The 21,283-nt window shown below is 43.6% G+C and overlaps 1 protein-coding gene across 1 annotated transcript; it reads left to right on the top strand.

Moving 5' to 3' along the window:
• The first annotated feature begins 1,160 nt into the window (after nucleotides 1-1,160).
• Nucleotides 1,161-21,235, top strand: cds1 (CDP-diacylglycerol synthase (phosphatidate cytidylyltransferase) 1). Its single transcript, XM_053420192.1, has 13 exons — nucleotides 1,161-1,467; nucleotides 9,040-9,197; nucleotides 10,804-10,900; nucleotides 10,997-11,094; nucleotides 12,194-12,333; nucleotides 13,977-14,035; nucleotides 14,959-15,041; nucleotides 15,402-15,489; nucleotides 15,614-15,682; nucleotides 16,661-16,813; nucleotides 17,298-17,417; nucleotides 17,956-18,059; nucleotides 18,196-21,235. Exons 1-13 carry the CDS (start codon nucleotides 1,399-1,401, stop codon nucleotides 18,329-18,331), a joined length of 1,374 nt encoding a protein of 457 aa, XP_053276167.1. The 5' UTR covers nucleotides 1,161-1,398; the 3' UTR covers nucleotides 18,332-21,235.
• The last annotated feature ends 48 nt before the right edge of the window (nucleotides 21,236-21,283 follow it).

Below are 21,283 nucleotides of genomic sequence, written 5' to 3'. Positions count from 1 at the left end.
GCAAAGCAAACACACTGCATCTGATTTTGGAAAAGAAACAAAGAGAGCTGCTCAAATTGGTTCTGCTCTTGAAAAAGAAAGTACCACAAGAAGTACATGTCCTCAGGTTAAGGGTACTATGGTCAAGGAAAGCAGATTATTGATCAAGCGGGAGCGTAGGCTTCCAAACCGCCTTGAAGGTCCAAGACCATGTACAAGAGTAGGACACACAACAATCTCTAAATTGAATTTAAGCCGGAAGAGCGGATACTTTCAAGCGACAGCTAGGGATGCATCGATATGGAAATTCTTGGCCGATACCGATGTTTAAAACAACAATCTAGCCGACAACAATATTTGTTTATTCTGTTTTTGTTTTTATTAGGGCTGTGAAATAATTAAAAATTTGAATAAAATTAATAACAGTTGTCTGTGGATTAATCATGATTAATCACATATTACCGATTTTCTCTGTATATTTTTGTGAGAACAAAAAGTACATGACAAAAGACACATATACATTTAACATGTTTTCTTTTTTTATTCACAAAAAACAACAACAATGGTGCTGCAACTCAGCAGTTCTTTAGCAGTTCTCTTTGCTATTCCATATGGAACATTAATATAGTCTTCATCCTAAACAGAATTCAAGCTTCTTAGCCATTGTATGATAAATAAAACATTTTTCTTTACTTTTTAAACATCTAATGGCTTCTTAGCCATTAGATGTGCAGTTACACCAGGTAGTTATCGTTACTCAATGAGGTCCAGGGATCCCCTGTCAGCGCAAAGAAAAGGTAGAACAATCACAGACTGAACACACTTTCCAGGTCACTCAGGTCACTCACCACACTCCCAGCATGCACTCCGACAGAGAGAGAGAGAGGGATTGTTGAATATGTCAACATACAAGACAAAAGTTTGTACTTCTCACTCCTTTTCGAATATGTAGATTAAAGCATTAAGTTTGATTTTTCCCACACTGCTGGGTTGTGGCAGGGACCTGTACTACTTTCTAAGATACATAATTAGCAGACGAATTCATAATTAAACACTTTGATAGTGTTGATCATTAACATTTTTTAATTTATCGGAGAAGTAAAGATGAAGGGAAATGAAGCGTATGAAGCCTTTTAATGTGAAAGAGTCCATCGGAAGTTGTTAGTGTCGGTTGGCGGAAGCTGACGGTGGAGGGAGGACCGGAGACTGCGGAGATAAACAAACACACGCATTGGGCTCTTCACTCACCTGCTGCGGACTCACCACTCACCTGCTGCCGCTGCTCCACGTCCGACCCGGGTCCACACAGCCAGAGACAGAGAGAATAACCCGGGATACCCTCCTCTTCCTCCCTCCTCTTCACCCCCCGGAGGCGGGCGCTTTATGTGACTCGCGTCCCGGCGGAGAACCGAGCGAGACATGACGGAGCTGAGGAAGCGAGGCGGCGGCGGAGCAGACACCGACAGCACCGACAACATCAGCGACAAGGTAAACGACGTGAAGCCGGAGAACAGAGGCCGGCTTCCCCCGCCGAGGCCCCGGCCTGGGGAACGGGTTGGGCCGGTTTGTGGCTGCGGTCAGCCGGCCAGTGTAGCTGCGGTTACCGGTTCGTTAGCAATCTTTGCTACATGAGCTAATGAGTTAGCCTCCGGTAATCCCGCAACAAGCTCCCGCAACAACACGCTGACGAAATAATGACATTATTTAGTGAGCCGTTCATGTGATCATGGCTGAAGATGTCCCCCCATGTTTTAATCCTGTCATCAATGACACAGAGTCAACCACAACAACAACAACAGAATAATGATAATAATAATGTATTGTGATGATGACGTCAACAAAAACATCAAGGACCTGACGTCATACTAAGCCGCAGTGCAAGTTATGTAAAATGACCAGATATATTTGAAACGTGGATTCAATCCTGACAGTTTTTTAATTTACCTGAGTTTTAAGTGAGATTCTGCAAATAGAAGAAAACGATCGATAGCATTGACTGATCTGGACCTGTCAGTCTTGACTTTTTAATCAGCTGTTGACCAAACAATCTCCAGTCAAACAGGGGCGTTTCAAGGCCCCCCCTCTCCTTGCTTGTCCCTGCATAAACTCAAACCAGTAAAGAGGTTTCTGGTTAGAATCCTGATCTGAACAGGTTCTCCCAGTGTCTGCGTGAGTTTTACCTACGGCTTCCTCCCCCCGTCCAAAGACCTGGAGACTCTGAATTGTCCATATGTCTTTTCGTGGCTTGGGTCCTTTACATTGGTATTTAACACTGTCTCCTGTACATGAGATGATCATATAGTCAGAGAGGGTTCTCACTAAGTAGTTGCTGCTGTGGACTCAACCCTCCTGCTCTGAAGGCTCTCACCTCCACCAGGGATGTTATGTTTTCACTGCTGTCCATTGGTTTGTTTGTTAACTGTTACATCAGGAAACTTGGTGGAAGGATGGGATGTTCATGGGTCGTCTTGTTCAAATCCCTCAATGTGGCCTTCATGCAGCTTCTGATTCTCGCTGTGTGGAGTTCACCTCTCTCTGGAGCCTCTGGTGCTAAAAACAGATCCAACACATCATTCACATGTGCTGTACATCTAAATGCATTCGTCCCCGGTGGTTACTGTTGCTTGGCCGTGTTTACATTCTGGCACTGAACCCCCGCCCCCCAACACCAGAGATATGTGAGGGGCATGACTCGACAGGGGTCAAGCAGGGATACAGACTGTTTTTTAACCCTTGTTTTACATTTATAGACGAGTATAACACTCTTTTCAATGGTTAATTAAACTTTCCTAACAAATTGTGAAATATTCTTCATCAGGGTTTTATCATTTTCATTTCTGTGGCATCGAGTCACCAAACCTCAGTTTGATTTATTAGCTTCCTGTGGGTCCATGTGACTCTGGCTTCCACGCCCTGACTGGCTTGTCCTTAAATGTTGTGAAAACACAACACAACACAACAAAGCAGCAACATGACTTATTCCATTGTGATTCAGATCAGAAGGAATAAACTGAAGACAGGGTCCAAACCCAGAGTTGAAGAGAGCAGGGTTGGGCAACTCGTTTTCTAGGTTGTGGCCCTGTTGTTGTAACTGCCAATCCTGTCAGTGTCTTGTGAAAGCAGAACAGATCTGGAGAGAGGGAAGAGGAAAAACCTGTTGGGCGTTGAAGTCGGCTGCGTAATAGACTCACGCCCTGCCTCCTCCCTATTGGCTAATGGGACACAGGCCAAATGAAACAGTCAAATACATCAGACACAATTTTTTGCTAAGAAGAGTGAGTTCTTATCATGCTGATGTATGTTCAAGTGCTATTTATTTAGGGGCTTTAATTAGTTATCTGTTGCTATAAAAATGGGGGCCACGTCATGATTGACAGCTGATAGTGACTCCCCTAATGGTCGAGAGCGTGAATCGACAGGACCGTGAAACCGTGGCGTCGTCCCACGATCTCTTCTGCTTAGACTCTGGCTCCAAATGACGTCGGCGGTGCAAAATGGCAGCGATCGTTCCTGTGATACTTTGGCTTCATTTGTGGATCGTGAGGAGATTCTTCATCCGTCCAGTCGGTGATGCGTCCCCTGAATTGCGATGCTGCTTCTGCTTACTTCCATTTATTCGACAGCCGTATGCAGTGTGTGCTCGACTTACATATCGAGCCCGCGTCCTTCACACAGCTTCTCTCCAGTCACGGCTCTAACTCCGTTGTCGGGACAATTAGCGGCTGTTCGAGACCCCGACACGACAGTTGACCTTGGTGGGCTGGCTGCTGGTTGGCTGGGCGTAACGGAAGCCTCCAGCAGCAGCAGCAGCAGCAGTGATGGTGGCAGCAGGCACTTAAACGCTCTGATGGTCACAGCTTCATTCCACACAGACCTAGTTAGAAATGTTGTGGGACAGCAGAGGACTGGTATTCATGTTGTGGCTCTGTGTATAGATTCCATTATGTTGTGTTTGCAAGCTCAGTAAAGTTACAACACAGATACTGTAGATATTGTTTTTTCTGAGTCTTGTATGGTTCTTGGAATATTAACATGAGTTTTCTAAATCTAGATAGATTGTTCTTTATGTTGCTTCTTAAACCTCTTGGCTCTTACCCACGTGTGTCACCATTGTTTCTCTGACACTGGAGGATAACGTGCGTCTTCATGTTCTTACCGACAAAGCTCTGATTAGCTCGGATGAGAACCCCCCCCCCCCCCCCCCAGCACCAGACTTCTCTAAATGGCTGTTAAAATCAGAGATCTTGAACAAGGTTACTTGCCAACGGCAATTTTATCAGAAGAACCTCAATCTACTTCAATTGAGAAAATACCTAAAAACTAAAACACACGCACATACAGATGTAAATATATATTATAATAACAAATACAAAAGCATTATATAATAAAGCATTCATCAAATACACAACTCAGGAACCAATTCGAGATACCACATAATGCTAACATAACATGCTGACATTCGAATGTATTATATGTTGGCTGTCATGGTAGCATTTGTGGAGGACCTTATTAGAAAGATGGTATGGTAGCGTGCCAATATGCTAAATGTCTGAAGACATTGCTTTCCCATTACTTATGCATCCAGCTGTATTGATTTCCGGTTTGAGCGCCACCTGGTAGGCGTCCCTCTTGTGTGTCCTGGAACATGTCCCTCTTTGCTTGGTGCTGCACCTCAGAGAGTTGGAAGTTGCAGCAGTGCTACTTCAGGGCAATGTTCACTGCTGATTAGCCTAAATCCTTCCTTGCAGCATGAGTGAACCAATGCATGCTGTAGCTTACTCATTGATCCTCAGTGAGCCGGGCACTGCTGCAGGTCTGCACCTCACAGGTGGAAAGACGTGTTTGGTGTGCCGGGGGGGGGGGGGGGGGGGGGGGGGGGGATTAAAACTAAATGGTCGTAGATTCTTTGGGATGCTGTTTGCTGCTCAACTCACGACACTACTTATTTTGGTTGAGTTTGTGATGACTCAGGGTTTATTCATGAATGTTGGCAGGTTTTGTTGTGTCTGGTGATAGTCAGTTGGTTTAGAGGCTCTGCTGTTTCCTAAAAGGTGATATTGTACTGGAGTAATAATAAGTTTGAATGAATTCTTTGTATTTGAATGTGTCCCACATGTAGTCGGGTGAAACAAAGAAGTCAAACAGACTTTGTGACTCACATCCACTTGTCCTGATTGTCCGCTCAGGACCAGTGTTTGTCAGTGTATGCTTGAAATACAAAATACCATCTGTGAGTGTACATGTGAGACTCAATGAGCCTGATTCACTGGACCTTTTTAAGTAAAAAAACATTTCACCTCCCCTGTCACTGGTGGGAAATTTGTCACCATAAAAGGTTTCGTTTGTCCTGTCAGCGCTGCAGACAGTGGTGTTAACTGTGCCCATTTATATTGTCAGTCATGCTTTGGACATTCTGGGATAACCTTGCACATCCACAGACTCGCAAACACACTGGGACATGCACCCGAGCAGGAAACGGCTTTTTATCTGCAGGGCACAGCAGCAAAACCAGTGAGTCCAAGTTCTCTCAAAGAGTGAACGTCATCAGTTGTGCTGTTATGTCTCAGACTGTCCCAAAGTCATGGGTTCAGTGAATCGATCTCAGATTTCTTAAAAGTCTGAAATCCATCTCACGGGTGTAAAAGTAAAGAAGCAGAGATTCTCCACTGGTTTGATGATCTGGTTTCAAACCCTCCATTTGCACAATGACACATTTGTCCCTGAATTCTTGCAGAAACAAATTCTTGGAAAAGATTTTCACAAAAGTAACTGTCAGTATCAGTCGGTAAATCATAGCTGAGCTTGGAAGAGAGCGGAAACATAATTAAATTAGGAGTTTATCTCATGGTAAAGAATTTAAGGCACGTTTGCACTGAGATAAGTTTTCCTCAATGCATGTCTTCATTATTTCAGAATCTCTTTCCTCTGAGGGTCTGAAATACTGACACATTATAAAAGTGTGATGGTTTCTGTTTGTAGTTGGTCAAATTTAAACATCCCACAAATTTACCAAAAAATGTAACTGATTCTTTTGTTTGCATTAAACTGCGACAACTCTCACGTGGTTTTAGTTGTTTTCCCTCGTGCTGTTTCTACAAAGTCATCGTTGTTTCCTCCAAATGAAATGAGCTGCAGAGATTTGTTCTCATGGTAAAGTTGAGGCAGAGGATCAGGTGTCAAACAGCAGATCTGTGTATTAGGTCAAATTTCTGATACATCCCAAAGGCTAAAAGGAAGTGTGTTTTCTTGATGTCGTCGGGATGTCGTGTCACAACAAATGACACAATAATAATAATAATAATGACGGTGCTGGTATCTGGAGGCAAAACGAACGGAGGCAGTTGGTAACACCGGGGTTGTCACTACTTTATTAGCGACTCTTCGCCCTCCTCTCTCTTCTGTGACCCCGACTCCCTCCTCCTCCTCCTCCTCCTCCTCCTCCTCCTCCTCCTCCTCCTCCTCCTCCTCCTCCTCCTCCCTCTAGCTCTGCAGAGAAGGCATTAATAGCCAAGTGAGGAGGACAAAGACGACAGGGGAGGTGAGATGAGCTGCAAGGACAGTCGCAATGCTGCTGCTGCTGCTGCATCTGCTGCTGCTGCCACCTCCACCTCTCAGGCTCTGCAGCTCACAGATTGTAGGAAAACATGGGCGTCTGGTAGAAGGTGGATTCTTGGATGCACCACCGGCTATGGTGTTTCAATCAAACCTCTGTTCACTGTGTTTTCTGTCTGTATCAGCCGGTGTTGATGAGTTGCTCAGGGTGTCACTACTCAGGTTGATATCTTACAGATTTGCAGCTTTGTTTGACTGTGATTACACAGCAGGTACCAAACTTCACTCAATAAACAAAAGATTAACTGTTGGCCAATTTGATTAAAAAGATTATGAACGTTCACGCAGATTAAGCTTTAATAACGTAGCTCTGCATGTAACATATTCGTGTGGTTGAAGTAATGAACTGACCAGAGGCTTGTTTCTCGTCACAGAATCTTTTATTAATTTGCTGACTAACGTCGTCAATGACAAGCGGGTGAGAAACACCATCACTTGTCATATCCAGGAACATTATCATCATCATCATCATCGTAGATTTCCATCCATCTCTTCATCCATCATCTATAATCTTAACGTCTCTGCAGGTCGTGGGGGGAGGGGGCTGGAAAATCACGAGGTGCCTGTTATAATTTCCCAAAGCCTGATGTGATGTCGTCAGAATTCTTACTTTATTCAACCGACACTTAATATTCAAATACGGCAAAGTACTTCAGCAAATCATCACATTTTAATTTTGGCTCGAAAAAAAGAGATTTTGTCATCAACTATATCGAACTTGAATTAAGAAGTTTTAAATGTAAAACATTATTATAGTAAAATATAAACAGTAGCCAACTTTTCTAGTTATTCTGATCAGCTGGTTAAATGGTCGCTCTGTGTAAACAGCTACAGCTAAACTTGTTCATGTGGTGACCATGACTGCGAATTAAACTTGCAGCTAAGCGCTCTGTCTCTCTTTGACTTCAGTGCCGTGTGAATTATTATTTTCCTGTTTCAGTTGGGACACTGTGTGTCAGCAGCTCCTCCTGAAAGGACCCTGAAGCTTTCCACGGTTTCAGTCTGCGGGCCTGAAAAACGTTTCCTCATTAAAACCTGAGTAGAAATCCACACTTCATCTTCTCTCCTGAGCACTAATGCCACCTGAAGCGACCCCAGGCTAATCACAAAATCTGGACAAGATCACAGACCTTCTTTCTAAATGAAAATCTGTCTGAGTTAACCCCGGCGCCCTCCGCTCACCGTATTTAGCCACGTTTGAGTAAAAGCAACCATGAAAGGGAAGAAATGTCCAGGAGCATCAGCGAGGACGCCAAGTGCAGAGAGAAACCTAATCTGCTAGTGTGTGTGTGTCTGTCTCTGTGTGTGTGTGTGTGTGTGTGTTTTTGGTTTAAAAACAGACTCCCTAAGGAAGAAGAAGAAGAAGAAGCGTCTCCTCTCACTACTTTGTTACCTCCCAGACCATTTTTGGTTAAATTGAGAACAAAAGTGCTGGGTTTATGTAACTTAATTTAATTTTTATTGAAGTTACCACGTCCAAAGTACTTATTGCAACTGCTTCGGTTAAACTGTTAAATATCAAGTTTCAAATAATCCATCTCACCGAAGTAAGGGTTTGATAATCACATTTTAGGGATCATCGCCAATTTAAAAAACAAAATACACACACACAAACGCACAAACACACACACACTGTGTCTGTCTACTGGGTTTAAATCCAGATTAAAGATTCATCAACACCAATAAAGAGGTTTGCCTCCCGGGCAGCAGCCGGTTAACCTGGCGACACTCGGTTTAGACTTTCAGCTCCGTCATCCTCACGTTTCCTCACCGGCCTCCAGTCCAACATTTTCTCCTTGTGTACATTTTCATGTTGGAATTATTCCGTTCAGATTAGTGTCAATGATAGAAATGAAATTCACTTCAGGTCGGCACCAGATATTAAAGATGGATTTAAATATAAAGTATTAATCATTAAATAAACAACAATCTTCATGAAATAATACATTTATTATGATTGATGAATTTTTTGATGATTTTTTTAAATGAGCATCGCATAATTTTCTGATCAATATTTATTAACTTTTTCTCCGTAGCTCTATTATTAGCAGCCTTGACCTTTAATCGATCATCTAGAGATAAACTCCCAAAAAATTAATTAGTAAATTTGGTGAAAACCTGTCAATGCTTTATTGAGTTATTTGGCACACACACACACTAACACACACACACACACACGGGTAAAAGCAATACCCAATTAAAGCACCATCTGCTGAGTCGTGTGTTTCTCTCCTCGGCTCAGACTCATGACGACCTCAACATTTACTTGTCGTTTGCATCTCAGCAGCTCTCATTGTCTGACCTCCAACGACTTTCATGTTTTCCTTCTCTGTTGTCACCTCATGTGCACGTCTCTGCAGTCTGAGCTTTCTACACTAACCTGTGTTTCAGGTGATCTTACAAACACTGTTTGAATATGTGTGTGTGTGTGTGTGTGTGTTCTGACAGGAGGGCGACGGTGATGACAGGCTTGGTCTGCACGGTGACGCAGACGGAGAATGTGACGCTGACTCCAAAGCAGACACTCCAGATGTTCCTCTCTCCACAGCAGACACAGACAACACTCCACAATGCCTGAACAAAGCTCTGGAGGGCCTGCCGCCCAGGTACACACACACACACACACACACACACACACACACACACACACACACACACACACTCACACTCACACTCTCGGGAGACAGATGCTAGCAGCTGCTGTTTGTTCCGGAAGTGCATCCTCACCGCTCGACCCTGCCACAGGACTATGGGACAATAATCAGCCCATATTCAGAAACTGAAATAATCTGTAGGAAAGTTAGACGAGGAGCAAATGTCCCCGCCGCCAGGGATCAGTTTCCCACCACTTCTCTGCTGTGATTTCAACCATTATTCTGCTGTAACGAGCAGATTCTCATTCATCCTTTATAGAAAGAGCCTGACAGAGTGATCGATCCCCTCCCCTGCACCACGTAGGTTAATTGGACCAGAAGTAGAACGAAGTCTGCAGAGGTGCATGAGCACGCCCTTATCAATGTAGTGCAGGAAATACAGTAACTCTGTGTTAATACACTGCACACATCCCATCGACCCGGAGGTTCACTGCAGGTCTGTGACACATGGGGTCATATATATATTGTGGGGGGTGTGACCAATGAGCGACGGCCAGGTTACAGGGCTTAAAGGCTCACGAGGAGGGAAGCACTAATCCCCGCTGGCTTGAACGGCATTGGAGGTGGTGTGCTGCAGAGAGAGAGCTGTGGATGAATAGACTGCAGAGAGAGAGAGAGGGAGGGGGAGAGGGGGAGAGAAACATATGGAGAAGCTGTAGTAAAAATAAAGAGGGAGGGAGGAGGAAGGGTGGTGCTTTGAGTGCAAGTGATTGAATGATGATGGTGGGAGGGAGGGAGTTGGAGAGAGAGTGAGCGTTGAGCAGCAGCTTTTCTGATGACGCAGCTGTTTTCCTCCATTCATGCTCCTGTGCAGCTGTGAGCTCGTCCCTCTCTTTTGTTTTGCTGGCAGGCGGCGGCCATGCGTCAGTTTGTCTCACAGCAACACGGACCGGCTGACGTGTTGTGAAAAACACATTCCACACTTTTATCCACGCTAGCGTCACGGCCCAGCTCGTCCTGGTGAGAGGTGCAGATGGTGATAATGAGCCCGGTGGCTGCAGCCACAGCATTTCTTTAGATTACACTCATCTAGCACTTCTCTAGTCTTGATGACCCCTCAAAGCCCTTTTACAGTATTATTACAGTTTTTGCCATTTCCCCCATTCATACCTTCTCTATCATACATCATTGCACAGCCGCCAGGGGCCATTTGGGGTTCAGTGTCTTGCTCAAGGACACCTCAGCACCTGGTCACACTTCTGGTTAGTGGCCAAGCCGCTCTGCCTCCTGAGCTACAGACGCCCCTACCATTAGACCCAGGAACTTTTTCAAGGAACTGAAAGGATTCCCTCTTTGACATGGAGGGGGCCGTGTTTGAGACCTATACTGCAGCCAGCCACCAGGGGGGAGGGGGTGGGTGGATGTGTCTAATGACTTTGCTGACTCCAAAGACGTCACAGACAAATTATCGATGAATGTGATGGCATTCTAACTGGAGCTTTGGACAGTGAATAATATACTTTATACTGGCCTCTCTCGCCATATGGAGTATAAATTATTGAAATAAATGTTCAGGGGGAAATAAATCACTCAAATTCAAAGTTTCCTTTCTCCACAGATGGAAGAACTACTGGATACGAGGGGTCCTGTCAGTAGCCATGATATCAGGCTTCTTCCTCATCATCTACATGGGACCTATCGCTCTTTTATTAGTGGTAAGTGGCAGCAATCGATACCATGGCTGGTGTTTGAGTCGTCAATGCATCCGTTCACGAGTCACCCTTCTGCTCTGCTCCTGTCTTCTGATCTAGGTCATGACCGTCCAGATCAAGTGTTTTCAAGAAATCATCGACATCGGATACAGAGTTTACCGTTCCTACGAGCTGCCCTGGTTCAGGACTCTGAGCTGGTGAGTACAGGATGTGACAATAGCAGCAGATATGCTCTAGAAACATTATTAACAGAGATTAGTGCAGTTATCTGACCAATCTCTCATTCAGCAGCACAGGATGTGTGTTAACAGACAAACAGGAAGTGGTTTGAGAATCAGTCCAGCGTCTGTGTGGTCGGAGATGATTCAGAGAAGGGAAGATTTGTACTTCAGACTCAAAACATGTCGATTTCAAGTCCACAAGGATGTTCCAGGGAATTGTACAGACTGTTCTGGAAAATAGCAAAGCTTTATTGGTTCACATATCTAAAACGTCCTATATGGGCCCTTCACAGACATGGAACACAGACATTTTACAGAATAAGCAATGTGCATTTACTGTTTCTATTTATCAAAAAAAGTGAATTCTCTTAATTCAAGTTCTATACCTTTTGTGTTTATTCTATTTATTTAGAGGTGTTTAAAATAACGTTTTTGGTTGAACTGTAAAATATTAAACCTCCATCAAACTTCTCTGTCCTGAGATCAATCTTATCAAGAAATGTATTTTTCGTCCATATTAGCTGATATATTGATTTCTAACTTGCTCATATCAGTATGAGTAGTGTATTGGAATGTAAGCAGGGGGAAGAAGTCCCTTAACTCAGCTCTTCCTTCTGTGAAACATTGACTCGACTTCGTCTGCAGCCACATCCTCCTTTGTTTGCTCCCGTTCCTGTTGCAGTGTCACCTTTGCATACACAGACCCCCCCCCCCCCCCCCCCCGCAGCATGTGGCAGCAGCGCTCAGCCCGGAGCAAAGATCACTGCCGTGCTGGAAACAAGTGAAGGCTAATTGAAACTTGCCCTTTTCCCCAAGGCCACCCATCATACACAAACACACAAACAAACACACACACACACACACATACAGCAGGTCAATGTACAGCCAGTGTGACACTGTCAGACGTTTAAACCGAGTGACCCACACAAGAGGTTTTTCATGCAGTAGCTCATTTCTTCTAAAAGACAGAAACTGTTCTACATGTATGATCAAACCAAGAAGCACTCAGACAGACTTGAGGCCAACTCAAACAACATGTAAAGTGAAACGAGTCCCGTCTGTTTCTCCGCCTCAGGTACTTCCTGATCTGCGTCAACTACTTCTTCTACGGTGAGACGGTGGCGGACTACTTCGGGGCTCTGGTGCAGAGGGAGGAGCCGCTGCAGTTCCTGGCTCGCTATCACCGCTTCATCTCCTTTGCTCTGTACCTCGCAGGTGACTCCCCCCCCCCCCTCCAGACTCCTTATCTCAGAAAAGAAAAGAAAAACATGCTCTTTGCCCCCTCGCACCCCCCCCCCCCCCTTTTCTTTATGGAATAGATTTCACCATAAACAGTCTGTAGCAGAGTTACAAGTCACATTACTGAGGAGGAAATAAAACAAAAACAAAAATCCGCAGGAAGACATTCAATATAAACCTTTGAGTTTTTAAAGTGATTTACATTATGACATATTGAATCTTTTCATGTTCCTGCAGCAGGAGGTTTTTATTGCTCCGCTAATCAGCAGCAGGATGCTTCATAAAACACTGAGCTGAGCTTTTATCATCACGTAGCAGTTAACCAGTGATATATAAATATTATATAAATATCATATAAATATCTGATAGCTTATATCCTGGATTTTACTGAATGCATTGTACTGTTGTGCTTTTTTCTCCTTCTCTGCATCATATGACACTGATTTACAAACACATGCTTCTTCTTCTTCTGGTTCCACATTTATACAACGTGGAGAAAAGGGAGGAACACAAATTACACACCAAAGAGGAAACAAAAGTCAAAAGAGTTGAAAAGTTATATCATCACATTCCATACTATTGCATGTGTTGATGACAGTAAACTCAGATCTTCACTCAGGCCTTTTCATAGAGCAGAGAGCAGAGTGCAGAGCTCTGGTTATTACTGCCTTTTACTTTACTGTGAGCAGTACAACGCTGATAGTCTGCAGGGTTACGCAAAAACGACCTAATGAATTTCCACGAGACGGGTCAGAGAAGAACCCATTACATCTTGGTGCACATCCAGGAATTTGTTTTTCTCTCTGAGGTTTTCTGAGGGAGTAATTCATGGATCTAGAGGATGAGGCACATTGAGAGGAAGTGAAATCTAGCAGTGTGTGTAACTCGGTGCAGCTTGATTGAAGGGGACTGTTGCCAGCTCCATTATACTCAGACATTCTAGTTAGACGACTAACAGGGAGTCTTATTATTTAGTGTTTACACACAGACGACTTTTCAAATTAGTCCGTTGCTGCTTTAGTTTTAACATCGACAAGAACAAAGTAAATTCTGAAAACAAGTCTTCACACATGGATTTTCTTGCATTGGAGACAAAGCTAAAGAAGGCTTTGACAAGTAAAAAGATTTAAGACCAACTTGTTGAAAAGTCCAAATTAAATGGAATAAAAAAAAAAAACAGCATCCATCTGAATGTAAATCAAGCATTTCCAGAGGCTTTGGGTAAATTAGTCCTAAACCACGGTGCGATCACAGCAGCAGCAGTTAGATTTACAGAGATTCCCTGTTGGATGAATAAAGGTTCTGTTTGCTGATCGCTCAGTGGTTAAGTTTCACATTCAAACCCCAAGGACGCCCTGCAGCAGAGAGCGAGTTCTCAATCTGCTGAGGGGCGGCCCAGGCTCAAGTGGATTCAAATCTGTGCAAAATCCAAACAGTCACAAGATCAAACTCCTCAATGCTTCATGTAAAGAATAATCCTGCTACACACACTCGCACACCCAGACACACCCCTCCCTGTACATTACATATGATGTGTTACTGTTGTTGTGATCCATAGATTTTTAAACCTCTGTAATGTTGAAGTAATAACTGACAGCATGTTGTCTACTCTTTCACAGGTTTCTGCATGTTTGTGCTGAGTTTAGTGAAGAAACATTACCGCCTGCAGTTTTATATGGTGTGTATCAGCCCAGTAACCTCCTCCTCCTCCTCCTCCTCCTCCTCCTCCTCCTCTACTACACCACTCACCTTCCTTTCCACCTCCCTCCACCGCTTCCTGCTTTGCTGTTTGCCATTGGAGAAGTCTCTTTTAAATGCTGTGGCCCTTCTGTTACTGTGCATCACATATCACACGTGTTGGCTGCTCTCAGACACGCACTGAACTGTGGGTAATCCCCTGGCGTTCTCTGGAGGGGCTGCAGGCGAAGACGTCTGCAGCAACTGACTCACACGCAGCCCCTCTGGAAAAGTTCAGTCAAACAGCTGATGTTAACAGTGCATGTGTGAGAGCAGCTCCACATAACTGCCGGACTTCTGCAATGGCTTCAGCTTCATTTCACTTCTCATGCATCTGTCGAGCTTCCTCTGACATCTGAAGGCCGCTCTAGTGCAACACAGTGTATTGGCCTGGACTGACTTTATTGCCCATTTAGCTTTTATTGAGTCGATGTGTTTTCATTGTGCAGGCAAATCTATGCAAATGCTTTCATTGCAGACATTCATAGAGTGTTTTCATAACCACCTATTGAATCATGATCCTTTCAAGTTAAACCTTTCTAGAACAATTTTGCCCTTTTCTCATAATTAATCTTGTATATGAGTTAGATTTCAAAAAGCTGCTTCCTTGTTATTTGCATGCGTCTACACAGAATTTGCTCCACCTGCTGCCTGCTCTTCTTCATATATATATTGAATTGTTTTGATGCATATCACAGTTGCTGTTTATCATCTCACTCTGCGGCTCCGTCACTGTCCTTCACCTCATTCGCCTGTTTGTTTGTACGATTGCACTATTTCTGACACGGGCCAACTTCTGAGCAGGCGCGGCTACATTCCAGTGCAGTGACACTGTCCTGTTTGTGTTTGTGTTTGCCATTCCAGTTTGCTTGGACCCATGTGACCCTGTTGATTGTGGTAACTCAGTCCCACCTTGTCATTCAGAACCTGTTTGAAGGAATGATCTGGTAAGCAGGACACAGACCGAGCAGAGCAACCGGCCCTGTTATCTCTGATTATCACCACATATGTGTCCTTGCACCCGTGTTCACTGTTGTGTAGCTCGTCATTCTGTTAAAGTTCAAACACAAGCGTATTCTGTTTTAATTAACTTCTCCGAAGATAACTAATCATTGAATTTCACAATAAAAAAAAGCATATTGCCACAGTAGAAAAACCATAAGTATGTATTTTCCCTGTCTGCCTTTTATCTGTTTATAGAGTAGATCAAATATTTTCCAGCCACAGAGACCAGATCAGAGTTTCTCTTCTGGTTGGTTTCATTTCTCCTTCACGTCTAAACTTCTCTGTTACATCCTGTTTCCCAGGTTCATTGTCCCGATCTCCATCGTGATCTGTAACGACATCGGGGCCTATCTGTTTGGATTCTTCTTCGGGAGGACGCCTCTCATCAAGGTAAATCCAAACGCCATCTCAGAGACGCTGATTATTTAAATCACATGTCGGCGAGTAAGAACCACGTCATGCTGATATGAAAGACCGACGCTGTTTCTGTCTCAACCCCCCCCCCCCCCTGCAGCTCTCGCCCAAGAAGACCTGGGAGGGCTTCATCGGCGGTTACTTCTCCACGGTGGTTTTCGGCTTCATCGTGAGTACAGTACATTCGCTGCTGCCTCACATGCTCTCGTGTTTGAGGCCTGAAGTCGACCAGAGAAAATCCTACAGGGCTGAACGCTGTTGGCAGAGTTCACACTCGACTTTGTGATCACATCCAATCGCAGCGCACTGACGCCGCCTTTGACGCAGTGTCGATTAGTTTAGATACGACTCTGAGTGAAGCCTCAGTGAATATCAAACACTTTCCCTGTTCCTCCCCCCGTGGAGAGAATGGATTCATCCTGGAAGAGAACAGATGAAGCCGTTTCCTCTCTCTCTGTAACTCCAGTTATTGATGGTGTTGGAGGAAGTTATTTTTTTTTATATTATTTTAAATCTCAAAAGCACAAGGAATACTTCAAGTTTGAAGTAAAAGTACAAATAGATAGACAAAGATGTAAAGTGAGTATATAAGTAAAAGTACCACATTTACTTTTTTACTCAAGTCAAAGTAAGTAAATCCTTGCATAAAATATACTTGAAAACATAATGCTTAATAAAAGTAAGTACAAATATTTGCTGATATATGTAGTGGAGTAAAAGTGAAAATAAATACTCAAGTAAAGTACATATACATGAAAAATGTACAGAAGTACAAGTGGATGTACTTTGTTACATCCCAGACTTTGGGTGGAGAGTGTTTTCCATAGTAAAACTCTCACTAGTAAAGATAAACATTCCAACTAAAAAGAATGAGACGTGTAAACTGTAGCTGCTTATCACAGCCGGCTGCCGGGGATCAGAACAGCTGCTGGCAGTTTCCCATCATGCCTTCAACTGCCAGTCACTGTTTTCATGACTTCAAGTCACATGATCTCCCAGGATTTTAATCAGGACACAAAACTTTCACTCCATCTTTGAGAGAAAGTGTTTCCAGGAGTGTGATGATCCCGATGAGGCGACACATCGATGGACCTGGACTCAGACGTTGATCTCTACTAACTGCTGTTGTTCTTGGTTCTACTCTCAGCTGGCCTACCTGCTGGCTCGGTTCCAGTACTTCGTGTGTCCTGTGGGATTCAACAGTGAGACCAACGGCTTCACAGTCGAGTGTGAGCCCTCGGATATCTTCGTGATGCAGGAGTACACACTTCCTGCCGTCGTACAAAACCTTGTGACTTGGGTAAGCCTCTGTCCCTTTGGCATCTACTAAGACCTTTGGAAATAAGATTTTTCTATGTTGTTAATATCTTTACTGTATTTGTTTAGTGTCATATTATTGTGAAACTATTTTCTGGTCGTTCCCAGAATCTGATTGTTGACTAAATTCATTTCTGAAATGACTCTTACCGAGATATTTCTGTGTGAACTTGAAATTACTTAATTTATTTAGATTTTGTTGTTGTTTTATTCTCAAATTAAACACTTTGTAGCTTTTTATAGAAAAGTGCTACACAAATACATCTTATCATTGTTGTTATTATTAGTTTGTTATTTTTCATTTGGGAAAGAAAATTCTTACATATTTTTTTAGATTTCCTGATAATGTAGTGTAAATTCTCATCACACTTCTTCTTTGTAAAGATTCCACTATCGAGGAGATTCAAAACAGAAAGTTAGCTGTTGATCTAATGAGATCTCTCTCTCTTTCTCTCTCTCTCTTTCAGAAAACAGTGAACCTCTATCCGTTCCAGATCCACAGCATCTTCCTCTCGTCCTTCGCGTCGCTCATCGGGCCGTTCGGCGGCTTCTTTGCCAGCGGCTTCAAGCGAGCCTTCAAAATCAAAGTACGCATCTCAGTCTCTGCCCTTCACCAACAAGACAACATCATCTAAGATTTGCTTTCCTACATCTGACATATTGTCCTAGTCTTGTTTTCATTTCTCATTTTTAAAAGTCGACACAGTTTTCCTTTGTAAATCAGTTTTTCACACTGACGAGTATTAGAACCAGACGTGAGAATACAAATTTGAGGAGCAGGATTCATTTTGTTTGCATTTTGAGAATAAAGTGTGAATTTCAATGTCTAAACACATCTGAGAAAAGTCGACTCCTCTGATGCTTCAAATCCAGTCAGTCAGTTTTCTAAAGTCGTCATAGTGACTCCACCTCAGGCCTCGAGCTCACAGACAGAGATTTGTTTAAGGGCGACATTCAAATAATCTAGAAACTGGACGGACCACTTGTGTTGTGTCCCTTGAAGTGACTCAGCAGCACACACGGAGGTTGTGGAGGTGAACTGCAGCCTCCTGCCATCAGACACCGTCTCTGTTGATCCTGAAATGTCCTCATGCTGTCCTCACCCTGGTCTCTGTCCTCCTGCAGGACTTTGCCAGCACCATCCCCGGACACGGTGGCATCATGGATCGCTTCGACTGCCAGTACCTGATGGCCACCTTCACACACGTCTACATCGCCAGCTTCATCAGGTGAGAAGCTCGGCTGCTGATGGAACTTTAAAGACGCTGATCACACACGTCCCAGTTGGTTAAACGCAGCTGCAGATCCAGATACTTTGTGACGCTTTTGTCGCTTGTTGTGTTATTTGTGACTGTTGTGTTGCAGGGGTCCGAACCCGAGCAAGGTGCTGCAGCAGCTGCTGATGCTTCAGCCCGAGCAGCAGCTCAGCATCTTCCACACACTGCACTCCCAGCTGAGAGAGAGGGGCATGCTCCCCCCCGCTGTCGCCCAGGCCGAGTGAACGACTCCACGGTGGGATGACGGGGGAGTGTGTGTGTGTGATGGTGTGGATAGTTTGTGTAGGCATGTACAAAGGCAGACACACACAGACACACACACACACTCGCACGTATGCCTGTTTGGTGTTTGATCCCGGGCCCCTCCCTGCTTCTGTCGTCATCCTGCTGCCTCTTCACTCGACCACAGACCAGCGCCAAATCCCACCTGAAGCGACTCTCATTAAAAAAAAAATAACAAAACACAAGTGGCTTTGTTGCTTTTCCACTTGGAGCGGCACATCAACTACAACAGCAAACAGGAAGTCCACATCCTGAAGACCCGCGGACAGAAGATAAAATGTCTCCTCACACAACACAGACTTCAAAGCACACAGCTTTCCCGGCGCAGGTGGACGGTGGACGTGCGGTTTCCCTTGCGCACGGCAAATATTGCACTGACCTGAGCAGAACAAATGGATTTTAAGAAGCTTTTACCAGCATGAACTGGGCCCAGAGCCTCGGACACGTGGACCTGAGCTGCCGCCGAGCGCCCGGCGCCGCTCGTCTCTCTGGGGCTCGGGGTGAGGTCATGATGCAGCAGGGTCGTTAAACTGTAAACACTGTTTTTCATGGTGTTTGCTCTATTTAAGGATCTTAACCTCGTGTAGCATGTTCCTGAGTCCCGTGTCAGGCTTCTGCTTGAACAAGCCATGTTGCTTGTTGTTCCTCCACAGCGTGAACTTGTCAGCTTTTAGGTTTCTGTCCGAATCTAAATAAGTCGCACAAAAAGTCAACAGTGTTTGACTGTAGGCATGTTAACGCAGAAACTAGAGCATCAGCCTCACACTCATGTATTGTACATAAATACATTTTGAAGATATTTAGCTAATCAAATACTTAATATATAACTACTTATGTGACCTGCTGGGGTAAAAAGATCACTTTTAAACTAAGAGAAATAATAATAGCATGAACAAATTAGATTTTTAAAAGTAGGGACGTAGAGTCGTTCTGAGGTTGCTGTTTATTTAGAGGGTGTGAACTTTAACTAGAGAATGTGATAAATAATTTAAGGGAATAGTTCTAAAATTTGTAACACATCTGTTTTTCTTTCTGAGAATTAGATGAGATGATTGATTTCATAGTCCCTCCTCCTCCTCTTCCTCCTCCTCCTCTTCCTCCTCCTCCTCCTCCTCCTCCTCCTCCTCTTCCTCTCTGAAAGTAAATAAGATGTGTGTTATTGGAGATGTGGAACTATTCCTTTATATAAGACTCGTGCTTCCTGCTTTATTGATTTAACCGACGACTTCAGTTGCACTGTAGCAGTGGAGGTACTGGGGGGGGGGGGGGGTTGACTCTGACCGGTCCCACGTCCTCACTCTTTACTCTTCTTCTCTCCTTATGCTTTAAATCCCTGTCGTACGGATTCAGTTCTGAATGTAGTTTACAATCTGAGATGTTATCGATGATAACAACCTGCTGTATGACATGTGCGTGTATACAGTATGTGCAGTACTGTATTTACACATATCTGAAGTATATTTAGGGCGGTGGTTTTATTGGCAATATTTTCATCTTATGAAAGTCTTGAGAATTTTGATTGGAGGATTTCATTCTACAGAGGATCTGCATTGATTCTCCGGAGCTCTGAAGAGATGAATGTGTGATTAACACCGACTTCCCTCGGTTACTGGAGCAGCTCCAGGTCCCGACCCGGACGCTCGACTCCGTCCGGTCCAGACTTCTTCTCCTCAGTGAGGTCGGTCGGGGAGAGAGAGTCTGGAGCTGGAGCTCTAACAGTTTCCTCTGAGGCCCGTGCAATGCATTTTATTCTGTCCACTTCCTCCACATGTGGGACGAACAGGAAGTCTTCATTTATTTGTCCAGTTCGTCCTTTCGAAGGTGAATGTGGTGTGGGGGGGGGGGGATTTTTTGGGACCAGCTGTGTCGCACTATAACAAAACCTCATCAAAACACACACTAGTACTACTACACAACTGCTCTTCACTGTCCAATGTAACACACTGAACAAGATGAAGCCGAACACGAGTGACACATCTCTGTCACTGAAATCTGACCAAAAACAGGAAGCAAAACAAATCTACTCAAACTGAAAACAGTGAAACTATTTGGAAGTTTTGAAACTGTTGTCTGGAGTGTGTCGGCGCACAAGTTATAATTGTTAAATTCCGTGTTTATTTCTTTGGTTCCAATTTAATGTTTGATTTGTTCATTTATTTCTTTGTCTGAAAAATGTCAGAAATGTTGAAAAATGTTCCGTTAAAGTTCCAGGTTGATGGAATTCTCCAAACCCAAAGATATTTAAATAATTTTTATGATGTTTAACAGGTTAAAACAGAGCTTTTTTTTAATTGATTGACTTATTCCTCCTGCAACTATTTTAGTAATCATCTTATTAATTTAGAAACAACAACATTAAGCTATAGTTAACTTTACCATAACAAATGCAAGCGAAATTAACTTTCAACCATAAGCATTAATGAAGTATTATAAGAATATTAACATTGACACGCTTGAGACTCCAGTTTTACAGCTATGGTTGAAATTAGGATTTAAGTGTCGACTATTTTAAATGTCATTTAAGGTGAATGAAACGGTAAAGGAAGAGAAACGAGTCCTAGAAGCTGAAACGTCAGGTGAGGATGATGCACTGCTGATGTTTGGTCGCTCGTCCTTTTAATTGATTCTTTCTCTGTATATTTTGTTTGATTTGCTTTGATGAGAAATGTTTTCTAATGAAAATCTATAGCTTTTTGGAGTGGATAATATTTAAAGGTTATACTGAGGAGGTATGCTGTTAATATAGGGGCGGTAGAAGGTTCTGTATAAACCACGTGTTGATATCTTGTTAGGGATATTGCAGCTGTTTACTGTATGGAGGTGAATAAAGTTGTTTTTCTTTAAAATGTTCTGAAACCTGTTTGTTCATCGTGTTTCATGTGTTTTCTAAAAAT

This window comes from Pleuronectes platessa, chromosome 4 (genome assembly GCF_947347685.1).
Source record: "Pleuronectes platessa chromosome 4, fPlePla1.1, whole genome shotgun sequence".
Taxonomy (NCBI): Eukaryota; Metazoa; Chordata; class Actinopteri; order Pleuronectiformes; family Pleuronectidae; genus Pleuronectes; species Pleuronectes platessa.
This window is presented reverse-complemented; position numbering and strand designations above follow the sequence as displayed.